Genomic DNA, 19,567 nt, shown 5'->3' with positions numbered 1-19,567 from the left:
GCCAAAATCAAAACTCAGATCCTTAACCCACTGAGCCACCCAGGCACGCCCCACCCCCATCTTAACTGGTTTCAAGTGCACAATTCATTGGTATAAAGTACATCCACATTTTTGGGCAGTCATCCCCACCAGCCATGTCTAGGACTCTCTTCATCTTGGAGAACGGAAACCCTATGCTCATGATAACACAATAAACACTAAGTCCCTGTTCTCTCCCCACCACCCCCACCATATAATGACAACCATCCTTCTACTTTCTGCCTTTATGGTTCTGACTACTCTCAGTACCTCATTTAAGTGGAATCACACAGGTTTTGTCTTTTGGGGCCCAGCTTATGTCACTTAGCATCATGTCTTCAAGAGTCTTCCATGTAGCACGTGTCAAAACATCCTTCCTTTTTTTTTTTTTTTTTAAATTTTACCTTCTCTAATTTTGGTGTGTGTCCAGGTTCTTCTTCTTTTTTTTAATTTTATTTATTTATTTGACAGAGAGAGAGAGAGAGAGAGAGAGAGATCACAAGTAGGCAGAGAGGCAGGCAGAGAGAGGAGGAAGCAGGCTCACCGCTGAGCAGAGAGCCCGATGCGGGGCTCGATCCCAGGACCCTGAGATCATGACCTGAGCCGAAGGCAGAGGCTTAACCCACTGAGCCATCCAGGTGCCCCAACATCCTTCCTTTTTAAAGCTGAATGCATTCCACTGTGTACAGAGAGCAACTTGCTTAGCCATTCCTCTGTTGGTAGATGTTGGCGGCCTCCACATTTTAGCTACTGTGGATAATGCTGCTATGAACGTAGGTGTATCGATATCTCTTTGAGACCCTGCTTTCAAGTCTTTTTTGGTATTTACCCAAAAGTTGAATTGCTGGATCATAAGGTAATTCTGTTTTTGACTTTTTGAGGAACCGCCATACTGTTTTCTATGGAGGTTACACCATCTTAGAGCCTCACCAACAGCACACGAGGGTTCTGATTTTACCACACCCCCAACAACAGTTGTTTTCTGGGTTTTTTTTAGCCATACTAATGGGTATGAAGTGGTATCTCATTGTAGAGAAATTTGCACTTCCCTAACGATTAGTGACGGGCATCATTTCGTGTGTTTTTTGGCCATTCGTATGTCTTCTTTGGAGAAATGTCCATTCAAATCTTCCCATTTCCGAATCCAGTGCGTTTCTTTCTTTCTTTCTTTCTTTCTTTCTTTCTTTCTTTCTTTCTTTCTTTCTTTCTTTTTTCTAATTGTGACTTCTAGGAGTTCTCCTCTTTATTCTTTCATGTGGGTGAAGTTTCCATATGGTTATTATTTTCTTGCCTCTTGAAAAAAGCCCTTCAACATTTCCTGCAGTTTATTCCTCTGATGATAAATTCTCTCAATTTTGGATGTTTTTAAAAAAAAAAAAAAACTTTTTTTCCTCCCTCATTTTTAAAGTAATGAATTTTTTTAGAGCAGTTTTAGTTTCGCAGCAAAATTGAAAGGAAGGTTTAGAGAGTTCTCATATCCCTCCTTCCCCCACTCCAGCACGGCCTCCCCCATCATCCACATCTCCCCCTGGATGGAGCCTTTGTTACAGGTGAGGAACCCACACCTACACCTCCTGATCACCCAGAGTCCATAGTTTACATAATGGATCGCTCTTGGTGTTGTACCCTCTGCAGGTTTGGACGAACATATGGTGACATGCATCCATCATGACAGTATATATGCTGAATAATTTCGCTGCCTAAGAAATCCCCTGTGCTCCACCGGCTCATCCTTCCGTCTCCCTAACCCCTGGCAACCACTAATCTTTTGACTGTCTCCATAGTTCTGCCTTTTCCAGAATGTCATATAACGGGAATCATATAGTACGTAGTCTTCAGATTGGCTTCTTTCACTTTGTAAGGCGCATTTAAGGTTCCTTCACTGGGAGGTTTTTTTTTTTTTTAAGATTTTATTTATTTATTTGACGGATAGAGATCACAGGTAGGCAGCGAGACAGGCAGAGAGAGAGAGGAGGAAGCAGGCTCCCTGCCGAGCAGAGAGCCCGATGTGGGGCTCGATCCCAGGACCCTGGGATCATGACCCGAGCCGAAGGCAGAGGCCTTAACCCACTGAGCCACCCAGGCGCCCCTCCACTGGGAGGTTTTAAACAGAGGAGGGACACGATCTGATTAATATTTTTAAAAGACCATCTAGCTACTGTGGGTAAAGTGGATGAGAAGGGGCAGGGTCAGGGTCAGCAGTGGGGGATGCAGGGGGAAGTAAGGAGGCAACTGCCAAAATCTATGCCAGAGGTGGTAGGAGCTTGAACCCAGGAAAGGAGAAAAGGGGACAGACATACGGACCAGAGTGACTGACAGACCTGGTGAAGGAGGGAAGAGGGCAAATGAGGACCAGAGCCGGGTGATAGCAGGGGGTGAGGAAGAGCTGGGAGAGGGGACAGGGAATTTAATTTGGAGCCCATCAAATGTGAGATGTGTGACAGGCAGGAGATGCCAAGGCAGCAGGTAGTGAGCAGCAGGGTCTCAGAAGAGAGGAGAAGAGAGAGGTGGGGGTCTTCATTTACAAATGTAACCCAGAGCCCTGGAAATGGTGCCACTGGGGAATGGAGAGTGTGGGGAAGAAGAAAGAAGGGAAGAGCCCAGGAAGGAAGATGTGCCCATTCTGTCACAGCGTCCCTCCCGAGCACAGTGGTCAGCAGCTGTTCAGTGTGCACTGGTGGAATGAAGGACAGCGAGGACCCATATAGGAGCACCAGCAGGGGGGCGCTGCGGTCAGCTCTGCTGCTGTCCTGGATAAGGGACTGGGAGGACCCAGGGGCAGGGAGACCCGTTGAAGGGCAGAGTCCAGGGCGACACAGAGGTGCCCAGAGTGAGCAGTGGAGAGTGGAAAGGAGGAAGCTGAGTCAGGAGCTGAAGTCCCACTCAAGAGTGGCTGGTGGGGCAGCTCTTAGAGATGGGGGCCCAGGGAGGGGCTGGGAAGAGGGTGTAGGGTATTCTATCTGGGGGGAGGGGAAGAATGCCGGTCCTGATCCCAGACCTGGGGAGGAGGGCAGTGTCGCTGTGTAAGCCCATATTTCCCTGTCAAGTCCTGATCCCTTAGTGCCCGCCCCCCCCAACCTGGCAGTCCTGCAGGTCATTGCTCAAGTCCCTCTGCAGGTGGGATGCTCTGTTTTCATTCCTTCTGTGAGGCTGCCACCGTGTGGCAATCAGGGAAATGACAGCCTGGGGGAGGCTAGGATCATCCTACCTCTTTCTGCATTGGAGAAATACTGGTTGTGCCCCTACTGCGTGAGCAGCACTGAGACTGGTGTGGGATAGAGAGAAAGCTGAGATATAGCCGTGAGGAGAGAGGGCTTGAAATAGGCAAAGCGGGGGTTTTAATTCTGATTCCAAGACGTGCCACTGTGTGACTCTGGGCAAAGTCTGAGCTTCCTGGTTTGTAGAAGGAGGAGAAATGGCCCAGGCCACCGCTCTGCGGGCTGCAGGGATACTGCAGAGGAGTGTGCCGAGGGGACCACACCCAGGGGCAGATGGGGATGCTGAGGGCTCCTGGATATGTCTCCTCCCTCTGTACCCGTCCCTGCTGCTCTGCCACCGTCTCTTTCGACTCCGCGTATCTGAATGTGCTTTCTTCCCTTTTCCCATTCCCTTTGTCTGCCTCTATGTTGATCCCCCTTCTCTTCTTTGGGGCTCGCCCTCTGTTTCTCTGTCTGTCTCTATCTCTCTCCTTCCACTCTTTGCATCCGCCTCTCTCCCCATCTCTGCTTTGTCTCTTTCTTCCTCTCTGTCTTTCCACTCCATCCTTTTTCCTGCCCATCTCTGAGATTTCTTGGTCCCCCACTTTCCCCCACCCTGTTCTTTCCCCTCTATCTTCATCTCTGCCCATCTCTGCCCCATTTCTACCCCTTTCCTCTGTTTCTGCCACCTGTCCCCACCCACCTCTCTCTCTGGCCATGTCTGTCCTCACCAGCCTGTCCAAAGCCGCTGACCTGGACCATCACTGGGTGGCCAAGGCCTGGCTGAATGACATCGGGCTATCCCAGTACTCTCAGGCCTTCCAAAACCACCTGGTCGATGGGCGAATGTTGCACTCCCTGATGAAGCGGGATCTGGAGAAACACCTGAATGTGTCCAAGAAGTTCCACCAGGTCAGCATCCTGCTGGGGATCGAGCTGCTGTACCAAGTGAACTTCAACAGGGAGGTAAGGACCAGAGCAGGTGGTAGAGGCATCTTCCACAGCCCTTCTTTCTGCCCCTGGCTCCCATTGTCCACCCAAATATCTGCCCATCCAGGCATCCATCGCACCGAGGTCCACCAACCTCATCATCCACGCACCCATCCACACATGCACCCATCCCTTCCCCTCTCCCTCCCTTCTTCCAACAGCTGCTTACTGGACATGGGTCAGGCCCTGTGTCCAATTCAGGGAAGTGGGGAACCCTCATCCTCCAAGAGTTCTCTGCCCATCAGGGAGAACCACAACGAAGCTGGCGACACCATAGCATGGAAAGTTGGCCCAATGAAGGAAGTCCAGGATTTTATGAAAACCCAAAGGTGTAGCTTCCAGAGGGATCAGGGAGGGCTTCCCTGAGGTCGTGACAGCTGGACTGAGACCTAAGAGAGGAATTCCAGGCATCAGTCAACAGGAGGTGTGAGGGAAAAGCAACCTAGCAGAGGGAACAGCATGAGCAAAGGCATAGAGGACAGACTATGGGGTCCCAGTGTTGGGTCTAAGGCAGGGAGTGTGAACAGGGAGGCCAGCTAGGTGACCAGGGACCAGGGGGAGAGTCAGGGTTTGGGCTCTGACTGCCCCTTTGATTCTGAGCCCTGCCGAGTCAGACAGCACGGGGCACCTCCTTCAGCTCCCCCGGGACCCAAATATTCCCAAGGCCACTGGGCCCTGCGGGGCAGAGGCTGTCCAGATGGCTTTGTTTTCTTAGAGTAAGGTCAGAGCACAAGCTGCTCAGGGTCAGGAGGAGCGGCACAGAGGAGGGATCTGTCCGGCTCTTCAGCCCTTCTCACACACCCCCACGCAGGGCCCTGGGCTCCGGAAGTAGTGAGGTGTGGGCCCTGCCCCCACCCCCAGCCCCGGGAAGCGCAGTCTGGTGAAGGAGGGAGACCTGCCGGAAGATCGTGACAGTGAAGTGTGGAAACAGGCACGACGCATGGGGGCTGGAGGCCCGGAGCCCTTTGTCTTGGGGACCAGTCCCCCCAGGGAGGCTGGCAAAAGGGGACCAGGCTGATTCCTCCACATGTTACCAGGGGTGATGTTTTGTAGGTGACGCTCATTGTCCCCGGGGGCTGGGTGCACCCACAGAAGACAGCCCTTCATGGAAGATGCTCATTGTTGGGCCCCTACTCCATGTCGGGAAAGTGGGGGTCTGGGTTGTACAAACTAGGCAGCAGCAAGTGGGCTGCACCCAGCCCTCCCCCCGAGAAGCAGGCTTCTCCCCATTTCCCAGAATGAAAGGTCAAGCCCCAGATTGACAGGGCCAGAGAAGCCGGTGCTCACCGGCCAGAACTCCTCCTTGTACCAGCATGCCAGGGCCCCCCAGCACCGTGAATGCTTGCTCCTTGGGACCCCCTGCGTGCTCCCCCACCCCCAACTGACGCATTGTCTCCCCACCCCCACAAGGCCCTCCAGGAGCGCCGTGCCCGCTGCGAGACACAGAACATAGACCCCGTGGTCTGGACCAACCAGCGGGTGCTCAAGTGGGTACGGGACATTGACCTGAAGGTGAGGGGCTGGCAGGGGGGGGTTGGGCTGGGGGTGATTCACAGGCATCTGTAAATCCCATGCATGTTTGTGTGTCCGTTTTCTGTGAGCCAGTGTTGTTGCCCAAGCAGGCGAGAATGCCTGCCTCCTGTCGCTCAAGAAGAGGGAGGGCTCACCGCACCCCTACACCAGGACCCCATTCATGATGGCTTTCCCATAGCAGGGGTGGAGAGGCTGGGCTGTCCTCTGAAGCAGGGCTGGGTCGAATCCAGGCCTATCTCATCAGACAAGTATTTATGGGCTGCCTGGCAAGATCTGGGGTTACGTCAGTGACAAAGTAGTCTTGGTCACTATCCTCATGGCCCTAAAAGAGTGGGGGCATTCCCCCTCCGGCTTATACTGCCTTATACTACCCGGTCCCCAGGGGGACAAATCCTTGCTGTGGGGGGCATGTCCCCACCTGGAGCCCGGCAGCTCCTCAGGACACCTCGGGATGACAGGGTGGCCCTCTCAGCCTCGAGGGCAGGACACCAGGACAGACCTGTCAGGCTAACAGGGCGGCCCTCCACTGCAGCCTGACCATCCCCGTGCCTTGCCCTCAGGAGTATGCGGACAACCTGACCAACAGTGGCATCCACGGTGCCGTGTTGGTGCTGGAGCCCACATTCAATGCCGAGGCCATGGCTACCGCCCTGGGCATCCCCAGTGGGAAGCACATCCTCCGAAGGCACCTGGCAGAGGAGATGAGCGCCGTCTTCCACCCAGCCACGTGAGTGTGGGCTGCTGGCTCCCGCTCTGGGGCTCCGGAAGCCGGCGATCCTGACCTCCCCCGGCTCCCTCCCTTCCCGGATCCCACTACTTCCCTACGACACAGTGGCCTCCTTCTACAGATCAGGAAACGGAGGCTCCAAGAAGCAAAGTGCTTGAGCCTGAAGGTCACAGTTGAAAAAGAGGTGGCCACGCCAGGCAGGGAGAGCGGCGGAGACAGAGGTTTGGAGGCAGGAGTGAGGATACTAATGGTGCTGATGGTCCCGGTGAGCTGGCCATGTCAGCCTACTGATCCCAGTCTCCTCCTCGGAAAAGTGGCCAGAGAAAAAGCACCTGGACAGACAGATTAGACGCCCTCCTAGTGGACTCTCTCCTTAAAATAATTGCAGTTAAGCTAAAGTCACCATTTAGTGGACACTTGCTGTGGGCACTAATTTCATCCTCATGACAAGACCAAGAAATTGGTGTCACTATCCCTCCCTTATAGATGGAAAAATCTCGTTTGAAGGGGGCCAAAGTACTTGCCCAAGGTCACACAGCTAGTAAGGAGCTGAGCCCAGATTTGTCCTTTGCTCTGTTAATATGACATATTACATTGGCTTTCATACATTGAGCCAACCTTGCATTCCTAGGATAAATCCCACTTGGTCCTTTTTACATGTTGCTGGACTAGGTGTGCTAGCATTTTGATGAGGATTTTTTACACCTGTATTTGTAAAGGATGTTGGTCTGCAGGGACTTTTTCTTGTGATATTTTTGCGTGGTTTTGGTATCAGAGTAATGCTGGCCTCATAGGATGAGTTAGGAAGTGTTTCCTCCTCTTTCTTATTTTTCTTTCTTTCTTTCTTTCTTTCTTTCTTTCTTTCTTTTTTTCTTAAGAGTGTGTGAAGGATGGGTGTCATTATTTCTTAAACATTTGGTAAAATTCACCGGTGAAACCACATGGTCCTGAACTTTTCTTTGTGGAAAGTTGGTTGTTTTTTTTTCCTTACTTTAATTTTGTTATAAATCTGTTCAGATTTTCTATTTCTTCTTGAATCAGTCTGAATAGTTTATATCTTCCTAGAAATGTGTCTTTCATCTAGGTTAGCTAATTGGTTGGCATAAAGTTAATTAATTATTTATTTATTTATTTTTAATTTTTTATTTTAAAAAATATTTTTATTTATTTATTTGACAGAGAGAGAGATCACAAGTAGGTAGAGAGGCAGGCAGAGAGAGGGGGAAGCAGGCTCCCTATTCAGCAGAGAACTTTATGCGGGGCTCGATCCCAGGACCCTGAGATCATGACCTGAGCCGAAGGCAGAGGCTTAACCCACTGAGCCACCCAGGTGCCCCCATACAGTTGATTTTATAATCATTCCCTATAGTCTTTCTTATTTCTGTAGAACTGGTAGGGCTGTCTCCTCTCTCATTCCTGGTTTCAATCATTTGAGTCCCTCTGTAATCTCCGTCAGTCTAGCTAAAGCTTTGTCCATTTTGTTGAGCTCACATTTGAATCTGAAGCTCTCTGAGTCAGAACCCTGAGTGCCGAACCCCCAAATCACATGAAGCCTCAGGAAGCAGCTGGGCCACACCCCATGTTATACAGAAACTGAGGCTTGGTGGAGGGGGCGGGGATTGTGCATCTGTGGCAATGATCCAGAAGTCTTGAACTGCCCTTCCCCATCGGCAGGCTGGTATCTAAGAGATTCTCGAAGTGAGATCCACAGACTCCGACAGCAAAATCCTTGGCGGGGACCTGGCCCAAACGCAGATCTATAGGACCAGTATTTACTGGGAGAGCCCAGGAATCTACATTTCGGGCATTTTTAAGTAGTTCTATGGAGACCAGAGTTTGATAAGAACCCTAGTCCATGAGCCATGATGCAACAGGTGCAGGAAAGAGGCTTTTCTCCTAAGAATTGTCTACCTTCCTTGACCCCCCTCTGGTGCCATGTGACCTGTAACGGCCTTAATATATTCTGAGCCCTGGACAGTAAGCACTAGCTAAAGATTAGCAGGCATTCATGTGTCTGATTAAACCCTTGACAGCCCCTAAGGTCACAGGTGCATTAAGGACCATCTAGAATTCATGGGTGAGCCCTGGGGAAGTTTCTCGTGGGGCACAAATAGGGTGGGTTCTTATGCTGTTGGCAGGCCAGGGATTCCCTTGGGAATGACAGGAAAGCAATCCTTCCAATAAGAGGATAAGGAAGAGGAAAGTGGAATTGGTCCTCATCCTCATTTTACAGAGGGGTCTGAGCTGGTCAGCCAGGGCACGGAGAGGCAGTGTCTATCCATGGCCCAGGTGTCAGTTCTCCTCGGAGCCCTTTGCTGAGAACTTCCCATAGGCCATGGGAAGAGATCTCAGTCAACTCAGGGGAAACAGAACTTCATGAGTTCCTAAGAAATTTTAGAGACCATCCCTGTTGGCACCAAGAGTCCCCGGCTAAGCAAAACACCAGGAGAGATGGTGATCTCCAGGCCTGGTTAATATCACCTCAGTACTTAATCACATGCCTGCGGATTATATTAACCAGGTTCTTCAGGCTTTGCACCCAGGACATCTCTGCAGCAGTCCAAGCAGTGAAGATGCCCTGCCCACTGCCCTCTTGCTCCCCCTCCTTCTGTTGCTGACTTCAGCTTTCCGGAGAGAGAGGGAGCAGGGCAGGTGGTGCTGGCCCTTTAAGGCGAGTCCTTCCAGAATGCTCTGATGGGGTGGAAAGATTCAGATGGAGAAACATCCCTGACCATTGAATAGCTATCAAGAGCTAACCCAAGACTCCATCCCAGGATAAATCCAAGGCTTGGAGCCTGATGAAAGGCTAGGGCAACATAGTGCATAAAGCAATTGGGAAAGGAATGCAGGTACGGCGAGGGGCCCAACAACACAGCTATTATCAATGATTTTTCCAAACCCACTACCAGCACCTCCCTTTCTTCCACCACAGGGGAAATGGCTGGAAAATGGGTTCAAATCCGGGCTGTGCTGCTGTCTCCTGTATTAGACACAAGCCAGTGACTCCAACCCTCTGAACCTCAGTCTCTCATCTGTAATATGAGAACATGAGTCCTCTCTTCCCTGCGGCTTTGTTAGGATTCCAGGAGGCAAACTGTAGGCAGTGCTCCTGACACAGACCCCCCTCCCGAACAACTGATAGTTCACGCCTCCCGGCTTCACACGCGCATCGGAGTGTCTCCGTGACGTGCTTTCCTCTGGAACTGGTTACGTGGGGCCCTCCTTCCTGTTGATGTGCATGTTCCGGCTTTCTCCTTAGCATTTCAGTGAGAAAGAGCCATTCCTCCGTGAGCTCCGACAGACTTTGCTTTGAAGCACACAGAAGAAGACGCCTTGTCATGTCTCCCACCTCTGTGGCTGGCAGGCTTCCCAAGCTACAGATTGGGGGGACGGGGGTGCTCCCAGGGGGGAAGGGACACACTGAGATATTCGGGCACCCATGACAAGGTGATGTGTTAGGACGTTCTGCCCACCCAACCCCTGGCAGTGATTGAAATGTGAGCCTAGGGACCAGGTGCTAGGGTAGTTCAGGGGTGGTCCCGTGTAATACGGGGGACAGAGCAGGGCCTTCAAGGGCTCAATTCTGGCTCCTCCATCATCATCTGTGTGATTTTAGGCAAGAAACTTGCCCCCTCTGAGTCTCAGTTCCCCCAATTTGAAATGGGGATAATCACCCCTTCTCAGGGTTTCTGGAAGGGTTCAAGGACCTCAACTCCGTCCTTACAGCGAGAAAGTAGGCTAGATAACATGAAAACTAATAGGCGTGGCTGGGTTCCAATAAAACTTTATTGGCAAAGTCAGTCTGCTAGCTGCCGGCTACAGTTCGCCAAATCCTAGTCTAACAGAAGCCTCCTATGCTTTGACACAAGGAGCAGTGGGGTCGCTTCAGGCACTAAGTCAGTGGTGGGGGCAGGGGACACAGATTCAAATGCAGAGTGGGGGAGATTTTCCCAATGCTTCTCAAGTCAAACCAGTGAGCTCAAATGGGGGGATTCGCCCACCCAGTCCTCCCTTTCCTGGGAAGGTTTGTAGCACGCTGGAGGGAGAAGAGCGTGACCTTGGAGTCTCAGAGACTTGGTTTCAGGTCTCGGCTCTGCTGCTCCCAGCTGGGTAATCCTGGACAAATTGCTTAACCTCTCTGGGCCTCCCCCCCCACCCCCGCCTTGCCCCAACTATCACGCAGGGATGCTGTGAGGACTGCATTCAGAAAACATTTAGCATGCGGGGGCACACAGGAGGTCCACAGTACATCACAGCAGTTATGGTCATTGTCACCCATGGGAGAGTGTGTGTCTCTTGGGAGGGCTGTAGCTGACTCAGTATGGGTCTCTGTCTAGCTCCTCAGGCATCCGGGAGGCTGAGCGTTTTGGGACACCCCCAGGGAGGGCCTCCAGCATCACGCGGGCAGGGAAGGAGGAGAACAGCGGTGGCGGTATCAAGTACAAGGCTGGCCGGGTAAGTCACTGGATGCCTTCACCCGTGAGTCCTACAGCCCGGGGGAGGTCTTGTTGTCATCTGTCCCCTCCTAGCTCCTCTTTGGCCTGTGGAGGAGGACCGAAGGGCCAGGTCACAGGTGCAACCAGGAGGGAGGAAGTCACCATCAGCTGACCTGCAAGATGCTTAAGCCCCACCCCCAGCCCCCCCAACATCCCCTCGCCCCCAACCCCGCTCCCCCCAGGCTTAGAGTAGCATCTGGAAGCACAGGTCTCACCTGCCTGCGTCAGGATCACCTGGGCAGCTGCTTTACGGGACGTTCTGGGACCCACCTGGGTCTCAAAGCCAAGGCTCTGGGGTGGGGGGGAGCCCTCGCTGCAGCTAAGGTTTTGAACTTCAGCGACCCGACCGACAGCCACAGAGTAGCCTCCGGTCTGTGACAGGGCACGCAGTTTGCCTCTGTTCACCCAGACTCGGACTGACCCCGATTCCTAAGTGGAAGCGTGTCGGCACAGACGGGAGAAGAGGATAATCCAAAATCCTCCCGTTCACTAGGCAAACATTTTTTGGGTACTGATGGGGTTGGAGGCACCATCCTGAGCGCGAATGGGGAATGCATGAGTAAACTCACCGTACTCTCCCAGTGAGCTCAGTCTAGACCATGCAGTCTTGAAGGGAGTAGAAATTGGTTCTCAGGGGGAGAGGCAAACCCCTCACCCTTTCTCTCTATGAGGAACAGGTATATATACAGGACGTGAACAGAAGCACAGTGTCTTTGGTGTGAAAATTTCATGGTGGGGGGGTGTGAGTAGGGGGAAAATATCTTAAAAGGCTCCTTTTTTAAGGTGGCAACACTGACCAAAAGGTTGAGGAACAGTAGTCTGGAAACAAAAGCAGTCGGGGACATGACGAGTTACGATGCGCTGTCTGGATTATTAGCATAGAGAGATGTTCACAATAAGAGAAAAGTCTGTCTGGGAGCCTGGTGCATCTCACAATAGTAGCTACCCTTTGCCAGCGCCTCGCTGTGTGCTTCACAGGTCTGATTTCTGCTCTTCACGACTACTCTGAGAGAAAGGAATCGCTATTCCCCCTTGGAAACTGAGAAAACGGGGGCTCAGAGAGGGCAGGCCACTGGTCCAGGGTCACACAGCTGGAAAGTGACAGAGCAGGGATCCACACCCCGGTTTGTGAGCCTCCAAAATACATGCTCTTTCTGCCACAACAGGAGGTGCTAGAATATTTCTTCCTGACCCGGGAACATGGTCAGACTTCACGCCCATGCTCAGACATTCTCATTTCTCCTCCATCGTACCCATTCTCAACTCTCCTCCCGCTGAGGAGGGAGATGGGAGGCTTTTGAGGATAATCAAAATAAGACTGTATTTGTCCTCACCCTTAGCAACTACCAGTTCCTTCAGTTGGGAACGTGAAGCTCTCTCATGAGGTTAGCTCACAAAATCCTCTCAGTGTCTCTGAGCAGCGGAGTAGGATTACTAATAGGAGGAGCACAGAGAGGTTAGACAAGTTGCTTAAGGTCACACAGCAATTAGAGCGGGGACCTCCACATTCCCCAGATCCAAAACACTCAATTCCTCTTCTCTTCTCCCCACTGTTTCCTCTTATTTCTCTCCTCTCAGCTGCCCCTGGGGAAGATAGGAAGGGGCTTCAGCAGCAAAGACCCCGACTTTCATGATGACTATGGCTCTCTTCAAAATGAAGACTGTGGAGATGATGACCCCCAGGGCAGGCCAGAGCAGTGCCGTCTGGAAGGCTACAACGGCCTCGAGGTCACCAACGTGTAAGGAATGGATTCTCCACCAGACCCAGCACAGACACACCCAACCAAGGACGAGTATCCAGATGCTGTCACCACTGTACATAGGGACCACGGGCCAAGGATACTCCTCTACTCCTGGGCAAAACCCCAGCAGACGGGAGCTCCAGGGAACAAGGTGGCTCCAGTCTGCCTGTCTCGAGCAGGCTGTGGACCTTCCAGCTCAGTGGAAGGACCTGTCGACATAGCCTCTCTGTAACCCAGGCTCCCCCTCAGAGCGACTGTCAGCCAGTGAGCAGTACAGGCGGTCCCTGGAGCCTTGAACGGAGCTGCCAAGAGGGAAGGAGGCCGGCGGTTCCCCAAAACACCCTTCCAGAAGGAGCAGGCGGGACTCCAATCAGACACGCAGAGCCCAGCACTGGCAGTGCTAGGAGCCAGCAAAGCATGAGGCTGACCAGTGGGCCCTTCTGGCCAGCCTCAGGGAGCTCTTGGCTCCAGTCCCCGTATCCCCGATGACTGAGAACTCCGGTTCTGACTTGGGTCACTGAATCTCTCTTGGGAGAATGCAAAATGGGATGGTCATTCCCTTCCATCCTAAAAGCCGTGTGTCACACAGGGTGGACACGTAGAACGGCTATTTGCCTTCTCCTCCCATGAGTGGCTGCTCTGGGCAGGTGGAGGCAGGTGGGTGATCAGGGAGGGGTGGGGCTTAGCAGCAAAGTTTCTAGGAAATGCAGATTTCCTGTCACTGGGATAAAGGATATCCTGAGGATAGGAGCGGGAATGATGGACTTAGATCAGTGACAACCAACTGTGATAGTGGGTTTGGGATTGGGAGCAGGGAAATGCTTGTCACTGTTGACCCAACAACAGTGACACTTGGTTGTGATTTCTCAGTCACCTGAAACAGGTGTGCTTCCCAGCGCCCTCACTGAGATGAACCTTGCAGAGCAAAGTCATGAAGGTGATGGAGAGAACCCCCAGCCCTTTGCCTGACTCTGCCACTATTCTGCTGTGTGACTTCTTCCCGGTGGCCTCACCTCTCTGTGCCTCAACGTCTTCATCTACAATACTCCTGGCTCCCTCCCAGGGACGTCATGAGAATTAACACTTGCTAATGTCTGTAACACACTTTGTAACCTCTCAGGAGACAGGTGGGAAGGTATGGGGACAGAAGGAACGGCCCGATATCCCATTCACGACACAGACATTGAACGGGTCCTCTGCAGCTGTGTTCTGGTTGGGGCCATGTGCAAAAGGAGGACAAGGAATGCCTACCGTTCAGACTCTCTAGAGCCCCCAGTAGGGCTTGACCAAAGAGAGAGGGGAAAAGCCCACATTACACCACCCTGGAAAACCAGTCTGATTCATGTGTTCGGGCTTGAGCCTGTTGACCTTGGCGTTGAGTGATGATTTGGGAGGGCCAAGATGCATCGGAGTTCTACTGATGCTTGGGTTGTCAGAATCATTTGTTGGGATCACAACACTGAAGCCATTTGCCCAAGAGTCACGAGAGGTCTGAATTTCCAAGACTCGACCAGGTAAGTGACAGCCTCTGAGAACTGTCAAAGCCCACGTTCTTCAACCCAACGAACTGTTTGCCCTCCTAGGAAAAGCCTCAACCAAGGCATGATGAACTTGAGAATGACTCCTCCCCAGGGCTGACAACCATGGTTTTCTCTCTGACCTTAAGCACAGCTTTTCTTGCCCCTGGAAACCAAACGCCTGGCTGGTGGACAGGTGGATGGCCCCTGCCTTTCGTCTGAATGTTTAGCCTCCGAGGGTCACATCTCCGACTCCAGGGGCCTGAGGGAGAAGCTCCGGTATCTAACTTAGCTTTGCTGGGGTTCCGAACCCCAGGATCCTCATGACATGCAGCCACACAAGGCGCCTGAAGATGCAGAGCCCACAGCCAGGATTGGGGGGCTCCCCTCTAACCTGATGCCCCAGGTCCCTCCCAAGCCAGCATCCAGGCTAGGCGACCCGGGGCCCCAGGATCTGCCTCTTGCAAGCCAGGCAGGAAATAATTCCCACAGGGTGAGGAAAGGTGGCACAAGGGGGCCCGTGTGCAGCTCTGAATCTTTAAAGCCAACGTTGACCCGAGTTGTCAGATATGAACCTGGCGCTCCCCCCCATTCATTCCCATAGGGGATAAGATAGGCAAGTGGACAATTTGGGGGGTCACTGGCGGGGATGGCATTGATCTCCCCCAAATTTGCAGCATCAGGTCAGCAGGCCTGGGGCAACGCGAACAATGTTGTAAGCACCTTCCCAGTCCCAGTGGTACATTTTCTCCCAGCACATGGTCCCATCCTTCGCAGCCAGAGGAGCGTTTGGAATCGGCTTTTCACACGAGGACAGGTCGGCTGATAAATTAACAACCTCCACACACAGTCAAATCCGGTGGGCTTTGTCTGCTGAAGAGAAAATCCCAAACGTCTGCTCTGCTTCAAGGGTGGGCAGGACTGAGTGGAGAGATTCTGGGAGCAAACGGACTACAGCTGGCAGAGCGGCCACGGATGGAACAGTGACCCACCATGGCCTGTCCACAGGGCCCGAGGTGTGGTCTTAGGGCTTTCGGACCTGGGAATGCTTCTTGGAGAGGTGTCCTCGGCGCCCATGGGTACTAGCCCCTTAAAAAGAGGTAGTCGGTGCCAGAGGTTGGGGAGAACCAGAGTAAGCAGAGGCACCCCGTGTTTCTGCGAGAAGCTGGGGACCCGAGCCCTCGGAAGGCACCTGCCCGGCAGACTCTCGGCTTTAGGACCCCAGACCCCTCTGAAAGGCCCCTTTGTCATTAGCTATGCAGAGCCTTTCTCCTAAAAATCTGTCATCAGGGTCCAGGTTACAGAAGGCAGGAAGAAGCCACAAGAAAACCTGGACCAGATGCGGAAGAAGGGAAGGGGCCTTTGCACAGCCCAGAGTCACAGAGGCAGGGGAGGGAGAGCTCAGAACAGTGACCCCGCATCTTGAGGTCCCTCAACAGGGCTGCATGTGGCAGAATGGGAAGATTCAGCAGGACGAGATTTTGGTGTCTGCTGTGGGGGACCCCGGAACCCTCTATGGCTCCAAGCTTAGCCCTCCCACCCCCCAGCAAAAACCGTATGTCCGGGCACCGTCCCTTCCACGCTGCTCTTCCAGGCTCCAGCGGGCTCCCAGCAGCGGAGCAGCGAGGAGCAAAAAGCCAGGGGACACAGCAGCTTCCGAAGCCAGCATTACTGCCGACGGCTGGCTGGTGAGGAGTACTTCCCAACACAGAGGCAGCTTGTGGCCACAGAGAACCAGTTATCCTGAGCAGAGATGATGCCCCTGGCCTTTCTGTGGCTGGTCACGGCCCCGTGTCTTCCGAGGAGTGAATTTTAACACTATAACAATAAATACTACTGCACAGTGCTTTACTGATCAGGTAGCCTTTTTCTCTCATTTAATCTTGCCAACAGCCGCTTTGAGAGAGGAGATTACCGACCCATTTCCTAGATGGGGAAACTGAGGTTGGGGAGGTGGAGGAGCTTTCCCAGCTCCAAAAAAGCTAAGAATTCCCAAGGCAGGGACTCAGACTCAGCCCTCTGCTTCCCCACCCCAGGCTCGTCTGACCCCCCTATACGATTCCCACCACCCCCATGTCGGGGATCCACCCCTTCCCCTACCTCCCAGGGTAGGACCTACTTCACCAGGTGACATCACTCCAAGTGGAGTTCAGATGCGCTCTGTCCTGCTGGAAAAGCCTGGGGCCTGCCCTCCCGGTGCCAGGAGGGAAACATCTGACACGTGACCCCTCCCTTAGCATCAGCCACTTGCCCGTGTCACTCATCCCAGGGTACTCATTTTCAGCTCAGGCTGCCGTGACAAACATCACAGACTGGGGGACTGACACAACAGACATTTGTTTTTCCCAGTTCGGAGGCTGGGTGTCCGAGATCCAGGGGCCAACTGATCCTGCTCTTGGGCCCTCTTCCTGGCTCGCAGAAGCTCACCCGTGGCCAGGGGGACTGAGCACAGACAGCGGTAACGTGATGGAAGGTGGGGGCTCCCAGAGGACCTATGAACTGAATCCTAAGTTCTGAGGAGCCAGCCCTGCTAAGACCCCAGGGAAGAACATTCCAGACAGTCAGAACTGAGCTGGGTGCTGAGGATATAGTGGTGAATGAAGTCCTGCCCAGCCTCTGCTGTTGCAGACCTTCCAGTCCAGCGGGGAAAAGAGACACAATCAACTACTCCTCGAGCAATGGGAGAGTGTAACCACGACCGGTCTTGAGAGCAGAGGTAGCTGGTAGTTGGGAGGGCTTATCACATGGGCATTTACTGTAGTCAAGAGGAGGTGAGGCCTGGAGAGAGGAGAGTTCAGCAGGTGAAGAGGAAAGGGAAAAGGATTCTAGAGAGTAGGGGCAGCATGTGCAAAGGTCCTGTGGTAGGAGGGCCAGAGTAAGTAGGGCTGAAAAAAGGCCCACATGGCTGGGAGAAAGAAGTGAAGGGCTCATCTCCCAAGAGTGCTGGAGGGATCTGCTGGGCTCCTGCCGATCTGTGTCACTCTGATTGCAAGCAGAGCTTTCTAATAGGTCATGAAGTCCCACCTTTTGCCGACGGGTCCCTCTTTCCCTTTGCTCTAGATCACAGCTAAACTGGGCTCCTTGGGCCACAGAATGACACAATAGGCCCATGAGGTGGCTCCAGGGCTGTCAGGGCAGAAATGACTTGAGGCCAACAGAGGTGTCACGTGCCTCTTTCGTGACCACAAGTAGAAACCGGAGATGTCTCTTTGAAGCCCTGCTCATCAAAAGAGGATAAGCAGAGTCTCTGGGTGGAATCTCATTGGCTCCGTGGGATGGGGTCTCCAGCCTACCAGCGATGGGGGCAGCCCACCGGGTCTCATGTCCTGAGGGATGAGTGCCCGTGGCTCTTAGGGGACTCTGGCAGTGGGTGCTTTAATGTGGCCTAAAGGTTTTCTCTTCCCTGATTCAGGTCTCCCCTCCCTAGCAGTGGGGCAAGCATGGATCCCAGGGGAGAAGAGCCCCCTGATATTCAGAGGGCAAGAAACTTGAGTCCCAGTACCCAGCAGTTCACAGGAGCAGGGACAGATTCAAGGTCAGATCCAGAGGTCAGACCTAATAACCGCCAGCCTTGACTGGACACACATGCCCTGTCCTTCACCGCAGGATTTCCCAACCTCAGCACCGTTGACGTTCAGGACATACTTTGTCGGGGGCCTATCCTGGGCATTGCAGAGTACATAGCGGTATCCTTGGCCTCTTCTTGGTAGATGCTGGGATTGTCCCCTCCCCCTTCTAGTCATGACAACTCCCATATTTTTCCAGACATCACCAATGTCCCCTGGGGAGGCAGAATTCCCCACCCTCCAGTTGAGAATCCCAGCTGGACATGTTTTTGCCCGGTGAATCCCCCCAGCAACCCCTTCAGGTAGGCATGGCTTTTCTCATCTGACAGATGGGGACACTGAGGCATGGAGCGGTTATCTAGATTCCCAGGGTCCTGGATGAATGAGTGGGACCGGGGAGCAGACTGGCTCTTGCCAGAGTCTGGGCTCCAGACCAATGGCCTGGGGCTGAACGGCCACACCCAGCTGTTACAGTAAAAAAAAGTCCTAAAGCCAGGTGCTCCCAGGGCAGAAGAGACTTCCTCCGTATTAAGCACGACATTATTGGAAGCTGGACCCGCTCCTTCTGCTGGGCAGAAAATTGCTCTGTAAATTACAGGTTTGAAGGCAGCCCCATGAGCTCCTGGCTTAAAACAAGGTAATAATTTAGGGCCTAGAACGGTCTGGTTGAGTGAGTTCCTATAATAGCTAATCTCACACCACACCCCCATCATACCCATTTTATTAAGACACAAACAAACAAAAAAAAAAAACCAGGAAACAAAAGCATAGGTTTTGGACACTCGCCCAAGGCCTCGTAGCAAATTAGTGACACCAGCTGAGGCACTGGCCCACCTTCCTCTTCCAACCCCACCCGGAGTCACAGACCTGGCCCAGGGCTGACTGTCCCTGCAGGCTCGGCCACAGACCCAAGCTGTGTGGTCTGGGGCCCATTCCTTTCCCTGTCTGGGCCTCCCTATCCCTGCCGAGCACGTTTTCCCCTCCTCCGCCAGAACTGGGGGATAGCTCCCCCTTCCGTTCTCGGGGGTGGGGTCGATCCGGGGGCTCCTCTTCCCCTCCCTGCCTCCATCCCCCCATCCCCCCTCCACCTCCACTCCTGCCTTCAGAGACATCACAGGATCCTGGATGGACCAATTCCAACCCTCGGCCCCAAGGTGGTACAAATGGCCCCAAGAATGGGCGCTGAACTCTGGAAGGGGAAAACCTAAATGCGTTCACCGAGATGGTTCCAAATAGGGACTGCAAGGTTAGCTCTCACTTTCCGTTTGGATCTGGAGCCCTAAGATGTGCCCCAAAGTTGCAGACTGTGTGTCCTTCCCCCAAGAGGATGCCCCAGAGAATGGGGGGAACAACCCAGGGCCAGAGTACAGGATGATGAAGGCAGCAGGATCGTACACTCCCTGGATCAACTTGTCGCTGCCGGTTCCACCCCAGCTTCCCGAGTTTTGGGGGAGTGACAGCCTCACCTCCCAGCACCCGCCTTTGCTTCCCTGTATGAGTTTGCTAGTGCTGCAGTAAGAAGTGGCTTAAGCATTGAAATGTCATGTCTCACAGTTCCAGAGGCTAGAAATCTGAGATCAAGGTGCCAGCAGGGCTGGTTTCCATGGCGTGTAGATGGCTGTCTTCTCCCTGGGTCCCCACACCGCCTTCCCTCCGTGCCTGGGTCCCCCGTCCCTCTCCTTATAAAGACACCAGTCAGATTGGATTCCCGCCCACCGTAATGGCTTCATTTTAACTTAATTACCTCTTTAAAGGCCCTGCTTCCAAGAACATTTCATTCT

The 19,567-nt window shown here is 53.1% G+C and overlaps 1 protein-coding gene across 1 annotated transcript in view; it reads left to right on the top strand.

The window, feature by feature from the left end:
- Window positions 1-13,908, top strand: part of LOC111154678 (kazrin, periplakin interacting protein) — a 433,844-nt gene extending 419,936 nt beyond the window's left edge. The window contains exons 11-15 of the mRNA XM_022514491.1: window positions 3,950-4,181; window positions 5,616-5,717; window positions 6,299-6,465; window positions 10,803-10,920; window positions 12,540-13,908. Of these exons, the coding sequence (XP_022370199.1) occupies window positions 3,950-4,181; window positions 5,616-5,717; window positions 6,299-6,465; window positions 10,803-10,920; window positions 12,540-12,704 (784 nt within the window). The 3' untranslated portion in view covers window positions 12,705-13,908. The remainder of the gene's footprint in view (window positions 1-3,949; window positions 4,182-5,615; window positions 5,718-6,298; window positions 6,466-10,802; window positions 10,921-12,539) is intronic.
- Window positions 13,909-19,567: the final 5,659 nt, after the last annotated feature.

This window comes from Enhydra lutris, unplaced genomic scaffold (genome assembly GCF_002288905.1).
Source record: "Enhydra lutris kenyoni isolate GAN:26980312 unplaced genomic scaffold, ASM228890v2 scaffoldscaffold38, whole genome shotgun sequence".
NCBI classification, from domain to species: Eukaryota; Metazoa; Chordata; class Mammalia; order Carnivora; family Mustelidae; genus Enhydra; species Enhydra lutris.
Note: the sequence above shows the minus strand (reverse complement) of the source record. Positions and strands in the feature narration are given on the sequence as shown.